The sequence below is a fragment of the Mastacembelus armatus genome, chromosome 19, assembly GCF_900324485.2.
Source record: "Mastacembelus armatus chromosome 19, fMasArm1.2, whole genome shotgun sequence".
In the NCBI taxonomy this organism is placed as follows: Eukaryota; Metazoa; Chordata; class Actinopteri; order Synbranchiformes; family Mastacembelidae; genus Mastacembelus; species Mastacembelus armatus.
This window is the reverse complement of record NC_046651.1, coordinates 15,462,782-15,481,869: the sequence shown is the minus strand read 5'-3', so window position 1 is coordinate 15,481,869 and position 19,088 is coordinate 15,462,782. Positions and strand designations below refer to the sequence as shown.

Genomic DNA, 19,088 nt, shown 5'->3' with positions numbered 1-19,088 from the left:
ACACACACACACACACACACACACACACACATACACCAGTGATGCTAACAGACACATACACACATACAAAATGCTGGCAAATGTGCAGCTCCTCACAGGTGTTTGTTTTCACTTCCTTCATCTCTGCTCCTTTTTTTCTGTCCTTTATTTCTTCTTTACCCTCTCTTCCTCCTTTACTTTCACCCTGCTGCCGCTGTCTTCTTTTCATCTCTCCTGCTATCTCTTTCCCCGCCATTACATCCAAACCAGTGAGTTTGGTTTGATCTCTGCCTGATGATCTCGCTCCCAGATTGTTGACAGGTACGATGGACATCCTCAGTACCCGATGACTCAAAGAGAGTGATCACTAAGTATGAGCTTCTCCCCTAATTGAACAGGCTCAGACATACGCAGAGTGCAAGGAAAACAAGCAAGTCCCTGTAGCCGAAGAAGGGGAGACAAGGGCATGGAAGAAAAATGAATTAGAGTGTATGCATACATAAGTATTCCATGTTTGTTAAATTAAGTTTACTGCAGTTTGTGTGGATTTGCTTTCAGACATCACTTTGTTTTTGTGAAATAAATATTAAAAATATATTTTACATATATGCTATGGATAGTATATCCTACTACTTGATACTTGATAGTATTTGAATAGTGAAAATATGGCAGATTATCTGATTATGTAAAGTTACAAATTTTAACTTGGATTTTGTGAATTTGGCCCTTAAGATGGATCATTTTTGATCCATTAAGTTTCTTTTTAACATGTGAATATTATTGCATTACACTGTCCCTTTTCTGAACGGATTTTGTCTGTTAAGCACAGTATTTTTTTCTGTTTGTGAATGGGGAAAAAAAGATTCAGTAATTTTCATTTTGTTAAAAGTTTCACTGTGAATGGCAGTAACCTCAAAATGCAAATGTGAACTGATATTGTACAAAGCCTTTTAGGGTTTAACTGGCTCAGGGCAAATGTAGTGTCAGTCAAACTGACCTGATTTAACAGGTGGAGGACCAATTGTGTGACAGAAAGTAAGTCAGAGTAAGAGAGATGCTGTTCAGTGAGTCTATATCACGCTGAAACGCACTCTAGAGAAATTGGTCTTGTCTCTAAACCAGGCATGCTATCTTCCCTGTCTCTGTCTCACACACACACACACACACACACAGGTAGAAAACTATCAGTGTTAGAGGTGGTTTCTGCTGACTCAGATAAGGTACACCCACCTTTTCCTCTCACTTAAGATGCAAACTTGTCCACATTCATCTGATCTTTTCGGTTCTGATCTCTGCCTCTCTTTCTCACACACACACACACACACACACACACACAGTGTTGGGTAATACATGACCTTCCACAAGCTTTCACTTCTTATGTACTGACAGTATTCATCTTTGATGGAATCTTTCTTATCAGCTGATAAAGGCTGACTTTGTACTGATCAGTACATGTGGACAAAATGATTTTAGTATTTAAGAAAGCCTAAGAATGTCTTAATTTGGACTACAAAACTTTACCCTGTCAGTTAGAGACTGATGCCTAAAACCAGTTTTCATCAAGAATACAGATGAGTAAGGGATAGTGTGAGTGTGTCGCTGTCCCAACAGATGATGTCATAATGAAGGTCGCCGTTTACCCTCTGCCCGCTGGGTTGGAATCATTGCTCCAAAATTGTAATAGTTGCTGTTTTCTTGCTGATTTCCTGAGGGGTGCAAACTAAAATGGATTTTGCTCAACTGAGGATACATTATATCTCCTTTTTCTTGCTGTTCTGATTGGGGCTTTTTTTGGAGCCTCATGTGCCAAATTTATATTCATATGTTCTGGTCTGCAAACGCTGATTATCATTCCACATCCAAAGGTCTTAGGCTAGCAAGGTTATTCTTTTCTGCTCTCATTCCACTTTTTTAAATCTGGGAACAGTTCAAGTCCCATCTATGACAGGGGTCGTCTTATCTTCTACAACAATACATATTTCAGATCCAAAGAGTGAATTATGTGTTTTTTTTATATTAATGAATAAAAAAGAATCATTTATTGTTACAAATCCATAGGAGATTATTACCCAGCTCAGCCTTTCACTTCAGCTTCATAGGCTATTACACATCTTTCAGCAGATTGTTTTGGTTTTATGACCCATAACTTTGCGTTGGCTCACTCTCACTGTTGTTACAGTGTTGTTTTCAGCCACAGCTGTATTTGACAAAACGGCACTACCTGCTCAACACCAGATGGCAATTTGAGTGAGCAGAAAAGACAGCCTGTAAACTCTGCTGTTCCAACTGTACCATCTGCAACTGAGAAACTATCACACAGATATCATTAAAAAAAAACTTTTAAAATAACAAGTCTCCATTAATAACATCATAACTTCTATATCTTTCTTTCATCTCTTCTCATTTGGTGATCCTCCTCCAGGAAAGCACAGGGCTGAACCTCATTTTAGCAGAGAAGGAAAAGACTGTAAGGGGTAAAGATTGGGCTGATAATAAGGCTGCTCTTGGCTACTGGGTCAGGAGGGTGGGACTGGTTAATTAGACGGCTATAGTTTTGCCTTCTGTAGCCTTTAGCATGTGTGTATCTCTGTGTGTATTTGTCTTGTTGGCAAACCGGAGTATGTCTGTTCACACTCTGTGATGATATGGTGCATGTGTGTGTAGCCTGGTTCCTTGGTGGTGCCATTGGCGGCTCATTGTGAGGTTTTGTTAATTTGCTGAAGTAATCGTTGCCAAAATACAGCAGGAGCTGTCACCTTGCAAGGACAAGAGGAGAGGCGACAGTGTGTGCTTTATAGTGTTGTTCACAGGACGTCAGCAGCGTGACACCCGCTAATCACAGCTGTGGCTATCATTAGATGACCAACTGTTTCTATTTGCACAGAAATCAAGATCTTCCAAAGAGCCGATTTTTCAGAGAATGTGGAGCTGAGCACAGGAAGACTTGTTGGTCCTTGTGGTTTCTGGATGCAGATGAGTCCTCAGACTGATGATATACAGGCTACGTACACACAGCCTAGGCCTGGATGCGCCACAATGAAATTGCTCCCTGAAAAACTCATTGAGAAACTAGTGTGCCTCAGGATTGGAGCCTCTGGACTAATAGAAATCTGTGACAGTTTGGAAGACATGAAAAATCTGACTGAAGAAGCTATGGAAAGTGCTAAATGAGGTGCAGGATTTAGAACCACTTTATAATTCAGTCCTGCTTCCTAGAAGTTACGTTAATACTACTAATTTGTTTGAAGTGAGAAACATAAGCACTGCCTGAAGTTCACATCCAAATGTGGTTATGGTTAGGCAGAAAAAGCAGTTTGGTTACAGAGAAAGTGTCATGGTATGCACTGAACAGATCAGATACAATATTTGAATCTGCAGTCATGACAGAAGTAGCGGTAAAAGGCTATTAAACTCTTCAACTTGACTTGCTAGACACTTAAATGTTTCCTCATTATGTTGTTAAAAAATATAGAATATTTACCATAGAAAATTATTGGTATGGAAGTGTAATTTTCAGGTAACAAGTTTGCATTTGTCAGGAACTGAAACATAATTGAAACAGGAATAGAAAAAGTAATTTTGCAATATGTCTAAAAAATGGGTTCTTGGTTTGTTAATTAAGATACACCCCGCTCATTAAGTCACTTATCTTCTGTTTTAAATTACCTGATACCAGGACTCTCAACACCCAGAAGTGACAGCATGAAGAAAAACTCTTCCACACTCTAGTCTTCATTTGTATTGTTAAATGCAGACTCAGCCTGGACCTGGGCTTCCTGAATGGCTGCGCTTATTCCCTTCCCAGAGATGGGTGTGATTGTGGGAAGTGAGTCTGAAGATTGCTGAAGTAATTAATGTTCCTGCAGCCTGGCAGATCCAATCGCCTCGTCTCGGATAGTATAGGAGAGTAGCTGCTATACACACACACACACACACACACACACAGAAATGCGCACAACAGATTCCCAAATTCAAAGTTTAATTGCAAACTGTAGCACATGCAGTAAAATATGTCCTCATATGCACAGACAGCTGTCACACTCAGAATGCTCTACTGCTTTGATGATTTAGTTAACGTGATAGTGAAAGTCAAAACAACCGAGAGCAGCTGTCATTTACGTCACGATTCTGCAAGTGTGTCAGTGAAATAGTAATGATGTTTTTGGTGTTTGCCCTCTTTCATCCCCGGAAGTGAGGACGTGTTGGATGAATTTGGCACTCAGGGGATTGGGAATATTTTCCTGGTTTTCCTACTTGTCCAGAAATTCAGATTATAATTCTTTTTCTGTCAGACAGGAATAAATCTCACCTTCTCTCTTTGCTCTCCTGCTCGCTTCCCACCTATTTTGATACCAAATGTCCTAATATCACTCCTGTGACGCACTCCTCTCTCTTTTACTCTCCTATCTTTTGTGTCTCCCCCTCCCTTTTTTATTCTCTCTATCTCCTCTCAAAACCACCTCATCTCCTTCCCTCTGCCTCTCGTAACTGATTCTGTCTCTCCTTCTCTGACAGTTCTCAGCCATCGCCTTTGCCATATCTAGTTTCACTCCAACCTCCTCCACTTCACAAATACTGTCTACCACTGTCCCAAATATTTCTCTGCTTCTCTTCATTTCTTTCTACTCTTTTGTCTTCTTATCTCCCCCCCTCTTTTTCTTTTTCCTCCTTCTCCCCTATCAGGCAGGACAGGGCCAGCCTTTTGTCTCAAGGTGACTCAGAGCATCTGGAGCCGTTACCACAATACCTGAAGCAATTTAGTCTCAGGCGGGAGGTGTGAGAAGAGTGGACTCAGGTCCTTTGGCCAGCAACCCTGTCAAGGTTGCTGCTTGTTTATATACATATAAACAGCTGTTTGCTTCACAGTCAACTGAAGCACCGGTTTGACTTTGTAGCTCTTGACATTAATCTTATTTAAAAGTTGCAAAAGCTGCAGATGGATAAGAGTTGAGTATCCCTGGTGGAAAATTCTGAAGTGACTTGAGGTGTGTGCAGGAGTGAAAACATAAATAATCTTTTAGCTTTGATGGTAGTCTTTATAGACACCTACATCCTTCTGATGTTTCTGTTTGTGAATAATTTATGTAAACGAAGGATTATTTAAATGTGTACATGCCTATATGAGTATGTTAGTGTGAGCTCTGATTTAAGGTGTCAGTCTGTGTGTGATCTCTGCAGCCTGTCGCAGGTGCTCCATTGATGTTTCATATGCATGACTCACATCTTTTATCATTTGGCAAGACAGGCCCTCCATCAGTTGTGATGCAACCACTGCACGCATGTAACACAGACACGCAGACAGTGATTTGTCTGGGCATCCAGGCATTTGTTGACTGGATTTGTTGAGTGAATTCTAGTCATTGGGTGATTATTAAAGCACTCAAGAAAAAATGTAGCATTATTTATAGGATTTTACACTTAAGTACAAAAGATGGTGTCACTGTGCTACAAGACTCAAAGTTTACTGCTATACTATGTACACTGAGGCATGTTCACCATCCTAATTTAGTGTGACAACATGCTAACACCAAGGCACCAAGGTCAGCTGGATGCGTCCTCTAGGGGCCATCACGTTTTGTACAAAATCCATCCAGTAGCTGTTGTGAAATTTCAGCCTCGGTGGTGAGCAGATGGACCGACTGATTCCTCAAGCCTAGAAACGTTTAAAGTAAAATGTACTAATTAAAATTAAGCACTACAAAATAGAAGGAATGACTTAAGGCATAGCTCAACATATCTGGAAATAGCAATCACAAGCTTCAGTGATCATTGTTTAAGTAATAATATTTAATTAACTACTCTGATTATGTGATGACAGTCTATTTGACTCATTTATTAGAAGGTTGCACAATATAGACAATATATTTTTTGAAAATTAACAACTAATTAAAGATGTTTTTTAAATTAATTTGTGATGAAAGAGTTCCACTACAATTCTTGATTTGCCGTGAGTGTGTACAAAGAAATTTGACATGTAGTTATTTCAGAAAAATAATTTAATCCAATAAATAAAGCTGAGTTAAATGCCACTTTCATTCGCTTTCCTAACTTTGAGTTTGTCATATTTAATTCTGCTTCTCTATAAATAGCAGGTTTAAAAACATTCAGGACTTTAGTGCTGTTCAGTTGACTAAAAATAATAAGATGATAAACAATAGTGACCCATTTAACTCGTGATAAGTAGCTTTAGATGCAGTCAGCGTCTTGTCACCATACTTTTCATACTCCCGTCCATATTATCAGGTACTTGTACAGAAAAGATTACATTTCCCTACATATACCAGGTTTTATCTTAGACCAACAAGCATGTCTTAATTACATAATTACCAGGGCATGCTGAGCCTATTTCTGCTCTGTAAGGATGAAAAGCAGTGCAATTATCTTGAACTCTAGAAATATGGGATTTGTAGCAGAGCAGAGGATTAAATCAATATTATGGTCCAAAGCAGTGCCCCAGTAACAAAGCAGTGAGTAATGGAAAAATCAAAGCGCTTACTGTCCAACATTACTCATCTGGTCTCCTGAACGGAGTCTTATCTCGTCATGACAACAGCAGAGAGAGAGAGAGAGAGAAATTGCCATGGCAACAGGTCACCTTGGGGTGGAGTAGCTTATCTTTGCCTAAAATTGCTTCAGGTGAGCATTACAGGTATTTTAAGTTGTGTCATGACTTCCATGCTGTCAGGTTCACCAAACCTGACAGGAACCTTGTTAGAAGTTCAGAAGTGTGACAGTTGACGTGACATAAAAGAAGAAAATGGTTGCCAGCTGGTATAGTCTCTTTTCTGCTGTGAATTTGTGTCAGTCATCAGCTGACGTGTGAACCAAACACCGGAGCGATATCCCTCCAAGGTGCTGCAGCAGAAGACTGACCTCCATACTGTAAGATCAGAGGCAACGATTGCCAACTAGATCTTCTCCTTCGTCTTCTGTTCTGCCTGTTTCTTTGCTTTCAGTATAGTCTATAACTGTCTTCCTAGAACAGAGCGAAAATATCATATTGTTCAAAGTATCAAAAATATTCTCATCATTAAAATACCATTTTCCACTAGAAGTAATGATAGTCAGGTTGCCCAAGGCTCAACAAAGAGGCACACATGCATGTTCACTCAAAAAGGTTCTTTAATTGGTCTAAGTGATTAATTACAGGGTGAGGGAACCAGGTAATATAGATACTAGAATAGTTTTCAATTACCTCATTTAAATTTGATCATTAAACAGTTAGAGGAGATGGGTAAAAGAGGGATCATGAGGGAATATAAAAGAGTGGAAAAAAGTGATGAAAATCTTAATATAAGTGAACTGATAGTTAATACAGTAATAACAAATATTCCATTAAATCAGCAACAGCTTTACAAAAAGAAAATTCAGAATGTGCTAGAAGTGTGATTAGAAAAATTTAAGTGACTACAAATTTCTATCATATGTAGAATACATGAATGACACTAATTAGCCTCAAATAACACACTTTATATTTATATACTGTAATACGTAGAATACAGAATGTATTTTTTGTGAGGCCCTGTGTGAAGTTGTGCAGTACTGTAGCCTCAACTGAGACCCAGTGAGGAACAAGAGTCCATGGTTTAAGACATCTAGTGCTGGTCAAAGCTGTCTCAATACTTTCATCATTTTTCAGGTTGTGTTCATATGGACTGCTTTGACAAAGTCTCTGCTTCCTTTGACTCGTCAGTAAATGAAGACATGAAGTGTTTAGCTCCAAAAGAAGTTACCTGAAAATTCATTATCATAACAGATGTCCCAAAATGGTTATTTCATTTGAGAAAGCTGTTGCTCATCCATGACCAGAGTCAAAATGTTTAACTATTGAATTGTTCTTATTTTGGAGTCAAATTCTTCATGTCCACATCACAGCTGTATTCACAAACCTTGCTACAGTGGCTGCTTGTTTTTGGTGGCTGTGTTTGAATAGACAATCCCTTATTCCTTCACTGTTTGTTCCCAGCTGTAAACAGTTTATCTACTTATGAACCAAGTATCCCAACCATCCACAATAAAATAAACACAACACACACAGTATGAAAACTCTGGTTATAGTTTAACCATGCGCCAACACTGTGGACTGTTGCAAATCTTAGTGCATACTAAAGCACATAAAACACATAAGCATCAAAGGAAAGTAGCAAGTAAGTAAAACCTGCCAAATACCGGCTTTCCACATCTTTCTTGAGGATATATTGGTAACATTGCAGTCTTCTTATCTTATTTTAGAATACTTCAGAACACTCTTACACTTTGCAGACTCAAATTTCTATTGTTTACCAGTCAACGTCACACAGAAATTCAATAATTCAAGTCATAAGCTGTCCCTGTAAGATTAATCGGACCAATACACCATCTCCACAATGGTCTTGCCCTCTCAACCCCATAGGTTCTACCTTATAGACCTTTTGATTTCCAGTCAGACCTCAGACTCCAGACTGGACACACGTCGCCAGGGACGAGGAACACAGGGGCTCCCTACAGGCTGCCCTACTATTCCTTGACCCAGATGGACCTCTGATCCAGTCTGGGACCCCTGATAAACCCCATAGGCCCCATATACACTGTCCTGGTACAGCAGGGCACGCTGGCCCCCGCATCGTCCACCACCACAAGCCAGCAGCTGGCACACTGGGCTGGGGCTTAGGTGGCTGCTAGAGGCCTGACTGTGGTGCTGCAGGTCCATGGGGCTATGATACAGGGGTAGTCCTGGATATGAGTTCAGGTAGTGGGCGTACTGTCTGCTGAGCAAGCTGGTTGCTCTCCGTACCATTCCCCGCCCTACCCCACTCCCATGTCGCACTGCTTCTCCATATGTGGGCAGGTGGGTGGAGTGAGAGTAGCGCAGCCTCTGGCCCTTACGCCCATTGGGCCTTCTCTGATCCTCCCTTATGTGGAGGTAGGCCTGGTTCCTTGGGAGGCACAGATTGTTTCGAAGGTGGGCAGGGTTGTGGGGCTTGACAGGAGTGGTTGGTGTAAGAATGCATGGAAACAGGTCTGGAAGGGTGGAAGGTGATTGGCTGGACAGGGATGACTGCGATTCATCAAGCTGGCGGATCTGCTCACTTCCCCATGTGGCTTTAAGAAAAGAGGGGCGGCGGTGTCTGCGCCTTCCTCTGAGTAACAGGTCCTCTGGTGGCCAGGAGCTGTAGTTCTCTACACGAGGACACAAAACTTCTCCTGAGTAGATGTTTTCAGCACTGGGGGTGGAGATGTGGTTGTCTTGGAGATGGTTGGCTTTGAGCTCACTAAGACAAATGTGATTTTTGTCACTCTTTACCTGGTCTCTGTGTTTTCTCCTCTCTGCTTCCCCATCCTCACACTGAAAACTCTTGGACCTCCTTTTCCTTTGAGATAAGCCTGGTTGGACATGCTGATTTTGAGGCGAGGAGACTGGGTGAGAGGTGTAGATATCAGGTAGTTGGAGATCAGCGTACGGGATGAAGGGTGAGTGAGGATGGGTATCTACATAAAGTCTTCCAGTGGTCTGGTAGTGGTGTGGGTGCTGATGAGGAAGTGGCTCACTCACAGCCAGATGAGGGCTGCTGAGGCTGGATACAGGAAGTGGGCGGTCATACAGACATGAAGTCGAGCGAGCTGGGAGTGTGTAGCGCAGCGGCGTGGGCCTGGACATACCCCTCTGCTGTTTCAGTGAAGTAACAGCATTTAGAGGTGGGGTTAGGGTGCACTGCGGAAGGGAGGAGTGGTTCTCCGTTATATAAGCAAATCCTCCAGGTACAGCTTCAGTCGTGACTTGGGGAACACGAATAGGTAAGCTGCCGCCATGACGGCTCAACTGCTCTATGGTCTTGGTGGCGTTGTCAAGTGAGCTTTCAACATTGGCAGTGGAAACCAGGTCTTTGGCAGTGCGAAGCATCTTGAGCATATTTGCTTGAGCATAGTTGGAGGTCAGGTCAGGTTTTGCTAAACCAGATGAGTGCCCAGGATCCTCTACACCGTTAAAGCAACTGTAAATGCCCTGAGAAAGAGAGACAAAGAATGAAAAAGATAAAACAATGAAGAGAGTAAGTGGTGGGAAAAGAGAAGTATGACTCAGCTAATTATTTGTAATTAAATCAATAGTTAGCCACAAACTGTTTAACCTTGAATCAACCCAGTGGTCCTAAGGGGACCGTTTCATAGATGAGATTTCAACCAATTTGTGTATCTCAGAGTGACAATACACCTCCCAACTAATAAAAACCCCGCTGGCATTAAAATTAAAAAAAAAAGATTTCATTAGTATCTCATTTTATCACTGAGGCAAGACTTAGTCACAAATTCATTATGCATTCTCCCTGGACTCAAAGAAGAACTTAAGCTGAGAGGATTGCCCCGCACGCACAAACACACACATGCCTAAAGTCCCCTGCAGAACAAACAGCCACTAACTACATGGACAAACACAGAGCCAAATCCCATGACTGCTCTCTGCTTACAGTTGGCTGAGAGATCCTGAAAGAGCCAAATTTAATTTGGCCCTTGGGGCTGCCCCATACGGATTAATGATCAGATAGTCATTTAGCCGTTAATCTGATAAAAACCGAATCCAGGCACAATGGTGTAATTACACAGTCGAAGAGCACAAAGGCTGGACTCTGTAGTCAGTCCCTTGGCTGTAACTTCAGCCAGAGCTCTTGCCAATAACCAATTGCCAAACTACAGCATCAACAAAGTGGGACTGATTTAGGCTAATTGCCGATGAACATTAAGCAATCAAAGTTAAATGCTGAGTAAACACCAGAGTTAGTGCTGGTTTTCTTTCATTTTATCTCTTCTCCTTCCCCTTCCTTCTAATATCAACACAGTTCCATTTTGGCTAATTTATAACAAGGCCCTCCAATGATACCATATAATTGTATGCAAATACACATCCATTTGCACTGTTTTATCATCACATAAAAACCACTTCATTTAAAACAGTGCATTAAGTGAAAAAAAGCAGCTGCTGAGCGAGTTATAATGATCAACCAGCCAATCTTTAAATCACTTAACCAGCCTGTTACTCAGCTAATCCAATTACAGCCAGCCAACCTGTCACATAACTAAATAATCAATGAAGCAATTTCTCAGCCCTATTTCCAGAAGTTAAGCAATCATCACATCAACTGAGCATTCATAGATTAACAAGCCAGCTCTCCAAAATTCAAGGGTAATTTGCAAATCTCACCCTGCTGATGGCCAACAGGAAGTCAAGTTTGTGAGACTTGTGGACAGAGTGTCGTAGTTTCCAGTAGAGTAGGTGTTCCCAGGCAAAGACCAGCAGACTGAGACCCATGGCGACCAGCAGCATGTAGAAGACGCCTGCCATGTTGTCGATGTCCAGCTTGCTGCTCATCACCTCGTTCTTTTCATTCTGGCAGATGCCCGACAGCCAGACTGTCTCCAGACGCTCAGTGTCTCCTGGTGGAATGGAGGTTTAGAGAGGAGAAGGGGAAGGTGCCAGCAGAAGGAAAACATATGAGATGACTTGGTAGAACAAACAAACCTTCTTCTGGAGTCTGTCTCCATTTTTATTATATTAATGTTTAGTAGTTGAGGCAGCGAAGCCGTACACTTTTCTGTACATCCACCTTTTGAATGTGAATGATTTACAGTCCTTAAACACATCTCCATTAGCTATCATCACCACATTAGCTACTCTTCCAGGCCTCTGAACAGGTGGCCACCTCTTGAGCTGAATTCTCCCCAATGGCCTCCGGGGAGCACGGCCGATTTTTATCACTCCATTACCATATGTTGACCATAAATACACTATTTATTATATCATCATGGCAAGCTCAGAGTAAGAGCGAGTGTATATGTGTGTATGGGGTGGTCTTAAGCTCTCAGAGGAAGGAGGATATTAGCTCCACACCTGCGGCCGTCACGGAGTGTGTTTGTGTGTATATATGGGTAACTGTGTGTGAGTGTGTAATGGAGATAATCATATCCATAACACTTCCTGCTGTTCTGCAGGATATTAACTCTTCCCTATAAGCCCACTTCCCTGCTGATACAGAACACACTGAACTGGATTGACACCAGTTCCATGATTCACATACAGTGTGCCAGTGAGACAGAAATAAACACCAACAGATAAAACAGAGAAAAGTCCAACAGTATGCGGGCAGGCTGAGATTGTATATTATATTATGTAAGGTTTGGATCAGTGCCCACCATCTCCAAGGAACTGTAGCAGTGCCAGGTCGATGAGCCGTTTCCAGCGGGAATCCTTCTGCAGAGCGATGCCATATCCCGTGGTAGCAAACACTTTCCCACTTCCAATGGTCACCAGCTTGCAGCCCTCATCCTTTCCAGCCATGTAGTTCAAAACAGCAGCATCATAAATGAAGGCATCCAGCTTCCTGCATAAAAAAGATTTTCAGATAAAATGCTAACATACAATGGCCATTTATCAAGCTTGTGTTTAGCTGTTATAATGTCTAATCTCTTTCCACTTTTAGAATATAAACATGCTAACATTTGCTATTTAGCACTAAGCACAAAATGCAACTGAGGCTGATGCAAGTGTCATTAGTTTGGCTGATATTTGGTCATAAAACAAAGGAAGCAGATGATCTCTTTACCAAATGTTACAGCAAGACAGACATTTTTGATCTAAGTGGTGGACTGACCAACCAACTGGTATTGCCAAACCAAGAGCAGATTATTTTCATGTCTCGGATAGTTTTCATTCCACTAGGACGTAGAAAACTAATCCAAAAATATAAAACATCCACACTGTAGTTAATGGGCTTAAATGTGCAAAGTCACATTGTAGTTCATATTCTTTTCAGCTTGTTTGTAAAAGTGGGATGTTTGACACTGCCTTCCTATACAAATTAAGCTTTACTAGACATGATTTCATCTAAAAATACACCCATCACATTGGCCTAATCCATAAATAGGTGCTACAGCACAAAGAGCCTCAAATCTCAATTTATTATCTCTGTTACTTTTGTGTCCTATGTGTGACAGGCAGTTTGGTTAAATGATTTGTCTTGTAGAGTTAAAATGTACTGTAAGTGAAACTGTACCCGGTTTTGAGGCTTTCTAGAGCTTCTTCCACCCCCTTTTGGTTGTATTTCATCATGTGTGTGTGCATGTCGGGATAGTTGCTGCGAATGTTCCTCTCTGTGCTCCCGTTTGGGACAGTCCCGAAGCGGAAAGGAGGGTAATGCTCGTGTGGCTTCTGAAACTGTAGGGAAATAAAGGAGGGTAAGAGGGAAAGAGATGAGGGAAGGGAGATAAGAAGTTTGGCAATGAGAAGAGGGGAGGGAGTAAGGAGAAAATCAAAGGAGAGGAGAGAGACTGAAGGTAGTGAGAGCAGAGCAGTGGAGGAAAAAAGCAGGAGACAATAAAAGAAAGCAAGGATTATGAGAGGTGATGAGGAAGAGAGAGTTTATAAAGAGGGAAGATAGTACAAGACAGTAAAGATAGGAGTAGGAGGAGGAGTTGGAAAACACAAGGACAAGTCAGGTAGGATAGAAAGGTAGAGAAATGAGAGAAGGAAGAAAAAGGAGAGGAGAATGGGGAGCAAATGTAGCGGAGAGAGACCAAAAAACGGAGAGGAGAAAGTAAAGGGAAATGACAAATAAAAGAGGAGCAGAAAAGAAACATGAGTAGAAAGAAAATGGGAAGAGGAGGAAGGAAAGGAAGTGAGAACGGAGAGTAGAAAGAAAGAACAGAGAAAAACGAGAGAAGAAATGAGAATAGAGGAAGAGGACAGTAGAAGAGGCGGCAGAATGGACAGGAGAAACAAGTAAATGAAAGGAAAGGAGAAAAAAGCGGGACCAGAAAGATGAAATGTTGTCGAAAGGAGTAAAGAGGACGAGGAACTACTCAGTTAAATGAAATCCATTTTAGAGTCACAGCATTTTTTTCCAAAAATGATCTAATCAACAGCCAGACTCAATATAGCATGAATGGACTGGATGACACTCGCTCACCTCAATTTGATTAAATGTGCTATCAGTCAACACACGTCTGTTTAAATCCTTCTACTGCCCACAGATGATCCTAATCCAGTTCAATCTGTGCCCGATCGAAGTTCACATTTCACGAGCTGACGCATAACGCAGGATGAAGTAGAAACACGTCTGTTAGAGCTCAATTAGACTGTAAATCGGGAAAGATCTATTCATCTTAGTTACAGCATTGACCTTTTGAGCTGAGCGCAAATGAATGGGCCAATCAAAATGTGAGGATGTGAATGGGTGTGTATGTGTAAACATAATCACTCTTCAGCAGCAACTGCAATGAATTCAGCTGAAACACGACATCTTTTTTTATTTTTAATCGGCTGTTTGGGAGCAAGAAGCCCATGACAGTGAGAAAATATTAAATACATGTTCACATCTTTCGGGTCCATCTCAGATACAGTGCTCACATTGCAGTATAGGCACTGATCTCTCTGCGGCATGTAATGGACAGATGTTTAATTACATACTGTAGTTTTTTCCCTCTGTGGCACAGATGCCCATTGTTGTTTTATCTATTTGCTTGTACTTACTTGACAGGCAACCTGAGTTGATCCCAGATCAAATTATATTAATTCTAAACAGGTTGAGTAGTAACAAGTCAAGTAGTACTATATTACTGTGAGTTTTTAATTATTAGTTTTATTCATCAATATAGAGTTGTATTGTGCTGCTGCCAGTGATAATGTCCTCAATTTATTTGGGTCTGTGCAGGGTGAATGTTCAATCAGATGTAATTATCCTCAGGTCCATAACAGATCAGGTCTTAGTTGATCTGGTCCTGTCAGATTTGGATGGGTTTGCAGCAGTTCTGATTCAGGTCAAGACTTTTATCCCAGGATTAAGTGGCATAGATATTCCAGGGATGTCAAAAGATATTTAGAGAAGGGCTAATATGTTATTGGGTTTTGTCTTTCATGGCATTTATTGACAATAAATAAAAAATACAAAAAACAGCAGCCTTATCGTATTAATCTGGCAGGTGTGAGCCCAGACAACTGATGACCTAAACCTGTTATCCTCTGTCATATAGGATTTCAGAATTAGAGGGCAGCTGAGGTTTTGTTTTGCAATTTATATTTTTAAAATAATTTATATTTATCTTTTGTGCTGTGCATATCCAATCATGCAATGAGTTAATATAAGCGCAGATCACTGAGATGGTTCTGCTGATCTCTGCCTGGGAGTTGTTTTCACTATCATTGACGAATGAAATGCTTTCTTGTAAAGCTCCTCTGGGGGCCCTGTTTCCAGGTTGAGAATATGTGTATGTCTGTGCACATACACATACAGAGACACACAGACAAAGTGTGTGGGTGTTGTTTTCCTATGTGAGTTGAATGTTTTTTTTAATCATTTGACATTTTGTGATCTTGTTTTAACAGTGTGAGTGCGATGAGAGATGGAGACGGCACAGAGGGAATATTGATGGACAGACTAAAATACCGACAGGACAAGTTGAGACTCCATCTGTATTGACAGAAGGCAGTAATTGATTAGTCATTCATGCCACTGGGCTCCCCACTGATAGGAAAAGGACAGAAGAGATGTTCATAGTCCTTTTACTTGACTTCTTCTTAAAGGCTTTCTGCAAGTCATTGTGTCTCTTCTGTGCATGGTTTATTAGTTGATGCAGAGCAATGAACTGAGAAAAGAGGAGATGTTGTGGCATTCAAATATATAGATGTTGTTTGCTCCATATCTCACAGCTCCACAAAACCAGCCTCCTTCCTGTGTGTCTGAGTGGGCTTTCAATAACTGTCCCTACCACAACAATCACTCTGAGGTTATTATACCATGTGAAACTTGTTTATTCAGTTTCCTACCTTCTTGTCAGACAGCCCAGACACTGTGTCGATATATTGCTCCTGGATCATGAAGGCAGCCAGGTTGGCAGTGTAAGAAGCCAGGAAAATGACAGCAAAGAAGGCCCAGACCAGGACCATGATCTTACTGGTTGTTCCTTTAGGGTTTTCAATGGGGACTGAGTTGTTGAAGACGATGCCCCACAACAGCCACACTGACTTTCCAATGGTGAATGTTGGACCACCAGGAGCTGAGGAAAGAGTCAGAGAGGCTCTTTGAGCAACAGAGACAACTCTAGGCCACAGTAAGAAAAGAATCCAGCTTTAGAAATATCTCGTTCATGCAAATCACAGTTAACATTTCCAAAATGAAAATCTGAAGATGCACTCAAGAAACAAACACTAGGTTGATTGTAATGATAAAAATGGTCATAGTTTTAATTAAAATAACCATGTGGTTATTGAGATCAGAAAATTTTAATCATTTGACCTTTGGTGGGAAGACTACAGTGAAAATTGTCATTGTTTCTAAGTAATATTTTTGTTTGTCCAAGATCTCTCTTCAACAAAATATTTCTAAGTGTCCTTGAACCATCTCATGTCCTGCAAATGTCCAGACAACAGAATCATTTCACAGCTTCAGCCAATTTCCATCGCTCTCTGCCACTGTTGCTCATGTGCAACACCGGAGGGTGCCACCACTATCAATCACACTTCGATTAGCGCAGCAGCGAATGCTAATTAAAACTGCAAAATGACCTTTTGGACCCGGAGACGAGACATGCTCTGTCAGCACTGAATTCTGGGATTGATTACCCCTCTTCCCAAATCCTGTTGAGGAACTCTTAACAATGCAGGATGTGGAGTAGGGGCTGGATTTAGCAGCTTGATGACTGACTCTCAAATGCTTTGGAAGATGCAAGCACATTTTGTAGATCTTTTTGCTCAGTTTTACAGATGATGTTTTTGGTTGAAGCAAATACAAATAGCCATCTTTGTTCTTTTCATTTTACTGTCAGGAAACTTTCAGAGATTAAGAAAATGTATGTCAGAATCTGTCAAATGACTATAGACTTTCACTGGGCTTTTTTTGGTTTGTGATGTTGCTTTAGTGGTAATTCACTCCTGTACCCTTCACTTTACCCAGGACAAATAACTGCAAAAGTGAAACAAAGAGGTGTCAAACTCACCTTTGGCACTAACCAGACTGCGGTTGTAGCCAACTGGACTGAAGTATTCAAAAACAAACACTGTCACAGCCACCACAGTCAGGCACATCACAAACATCATGACCCAAACTGCTGGACTGTAGGGCTCTGAAGGAGGAAGAGGAGTGAAGGAACAAACATAAAGGATTAAAATATGTCACTTTTGTACTTCCTGTTTCTAAGGCTCAGTCTGTAATGGGGTTCACCATGTGTGGTAGGAGGGTAGTAGAAGGGAGAGTAAAGAAATGACTGATGTGAAAATGAGATGATAGAAATACACTGTTCGGGATTTTGTGCTGCATTTAGTTGTTTGAGGTTTGGCAGAGGGATTTAGGTGTGTGTGTGGTATGTAAAGGGATTTAGTTGTAGGCTACAGTTATTGGTGGGATAAAAGCTTAATGGGACGTTTCCTGAAGCGTCTGCAGAGATGGAACTCGTATAAGTAGGTCATCCTGTGAGAAAGTAGTGAGAAAGAAGATGGCAGGGACATGGCGAGTGTGCTGTAAACACTGTAAACACATTTTATAACCAATTTGAACAGTCAAACTCACTGGTATTTCTTACCAAGAAAGGCAGATGGGGAAACTGTCCCATTGCTTCGGGCCACCATGACGCTGATTCCGGTCTCAACAAATGGCACTGAAAAGTCAATGATTTCTGAACGCTCCTCATTGATTGTGAGCGAGCCGATGGCCATGTCGGCCCGTCTGTACACAACCTGACAGAAGAAAGACAGGGTTTTGGTTGGTAGGTTTTATCACAACAAAATCTGCTTCCCAACATCCCAAAGGACAGGTTGCCAAGAGAGGTTGAATTTCATGACAAATCCTTTGTGAACATGGAAACTACAATGCAGCAAACACATCTTGCTGTACCGTAAGGCATAAATGTAATAATGGCTTTTTGTAGAGATAAATGAAAAATGTCTCATCTTTTGAGCAACTGCTGCATCTCAGCAGTAGTTTTCCTGAAATATAGGAATTTTGATGTACACAAACACACACAGACCCAGGGCAAAGTACCTTGAGGCACAGAAACACAAGCAAGAAGGCTTTTTTGAGGAACATCTGTTCATGGTATTTCACTTTCAGATGCAGACACGTTTAATGTGGTTTGCTGTGTTTTAGCTCCATATGCACAGACATGGGCTCACACCACTGACCTAGATAAAAAGCTATCAAAGAGGCACTTTCAGCCATGCAATGCTAGTGTCACTTATGATGCTGTGCATCATATAGGTATCATCCACAAACTATTAAGTTGGGAATTTGCTGCATAGATATTCTCAAGCCCTGTCATTTAATACAGAAGTAGAGGCTTGAGGTACTTAAACTACTACATTTGTGTACTACTTGAAGTGTAAATATAAAGTGTATTACTTCATATTTTAATATGTAAGCATGAGATTTGCTGGTAAAACATGGTAATTGTGGGGTAAAAAATTTAGCAACTTTTGGGAACTCAGGTCTTGTTTCAGCTCCATAACACATTGTCTACATAGTTCAGTAATTGTTGTTGGATTGGTATTCAGATTTCATCCAGCGTCCCCCTTTGATTTGATAAAGCTTTGAAAACTGGTGGAGTGAAGTTAAAATGATACTGAAGGATTTTGTAGCAGCTGTTTGTGTTAATACTTAGTGAAGGTCTACATTGAGAGTTTTTTATTCTTTAAAGTAACTTTGATGTTCAAGCTGCACTTATGCTTACATAACACTTGTGGTATGAAAAGGGTCACTAATAATGACAAACCCACAGAATTATCACTCTCATTATCACTGTACCTTCTGTGGTCCCTTTAGCCCATTGTTTTTCGTTTTTATAGCCTGCAGCTTTACTGTTTTGGTTTATTCCGTCCTAATTAGCATCATTCCAATGAAAAAGCTTTGGTAAAATCCATTGGTTAGCAACGGTTAGCAACTAGCTTGTGAATTCACTGGAGCCTTTAACAGCTAAAGAGCAAGATATTTCTCTCAGATGTTGGTGCAGACAAAGACAAAACTAAAAAGGAATAGATATTGCATTTCTTCTTCAGGTGGGCAGAAACTCCAGATGAATGATAATTTTGTTTTGTCTGCTGGATGTGTAGCCAACAATTTGCTAAGACATTCACCATAACAGACATTATATCTCAC

At 41.0% G+C, this 19,088-nt stretch overlaps 1 protein-coding gene across 1 annotated transcript in view; it reads right to left on the bottom strand.

Annotated features, from left to right (window-relative positions):
• Window positions 1-8,401: 8,401 nt before the first annotated feature.
• Window positions 8,402-19,088, bottom strand: part of LOC113135530 (glutamate receptor ionotropic, NMDA 2C-like) — a 28,552-nt gene continuing 17,865 nt past the window's right edge. The window contains exons 9-15 of the mRNA XM_026315626.1: window positions 17,521-17,674; window positions 16,939-17,064; window positions 15,770-15,999; window positions 13,002-13,162; window positions 12,142-12,329; window positions 11,153-11,385; window positions 8,402-9,961 (exon numbers count right to left, since the gene is read on the bottom strand). Of these exons, the coding sequence (XP_026171411.1) occupies window positions 8,402-9,961; window positions 11,153-11,385; window positions 12,142-12,329; window positions 13,002-13,162; window positions 15,770-15,999; window positions 16,939-17,064; window positions 17,521-17,674 (2,652 nt within the window). The remainder of the gene's footprint in view (window positions 9,962-11,152; window positions 11,386-12,141; window positions 12,330-13,001; window positions 13,163-15,769; window positions 16,000-16,938; window positions 17,065-17,520; window positions 17,675-19,088) is intronic.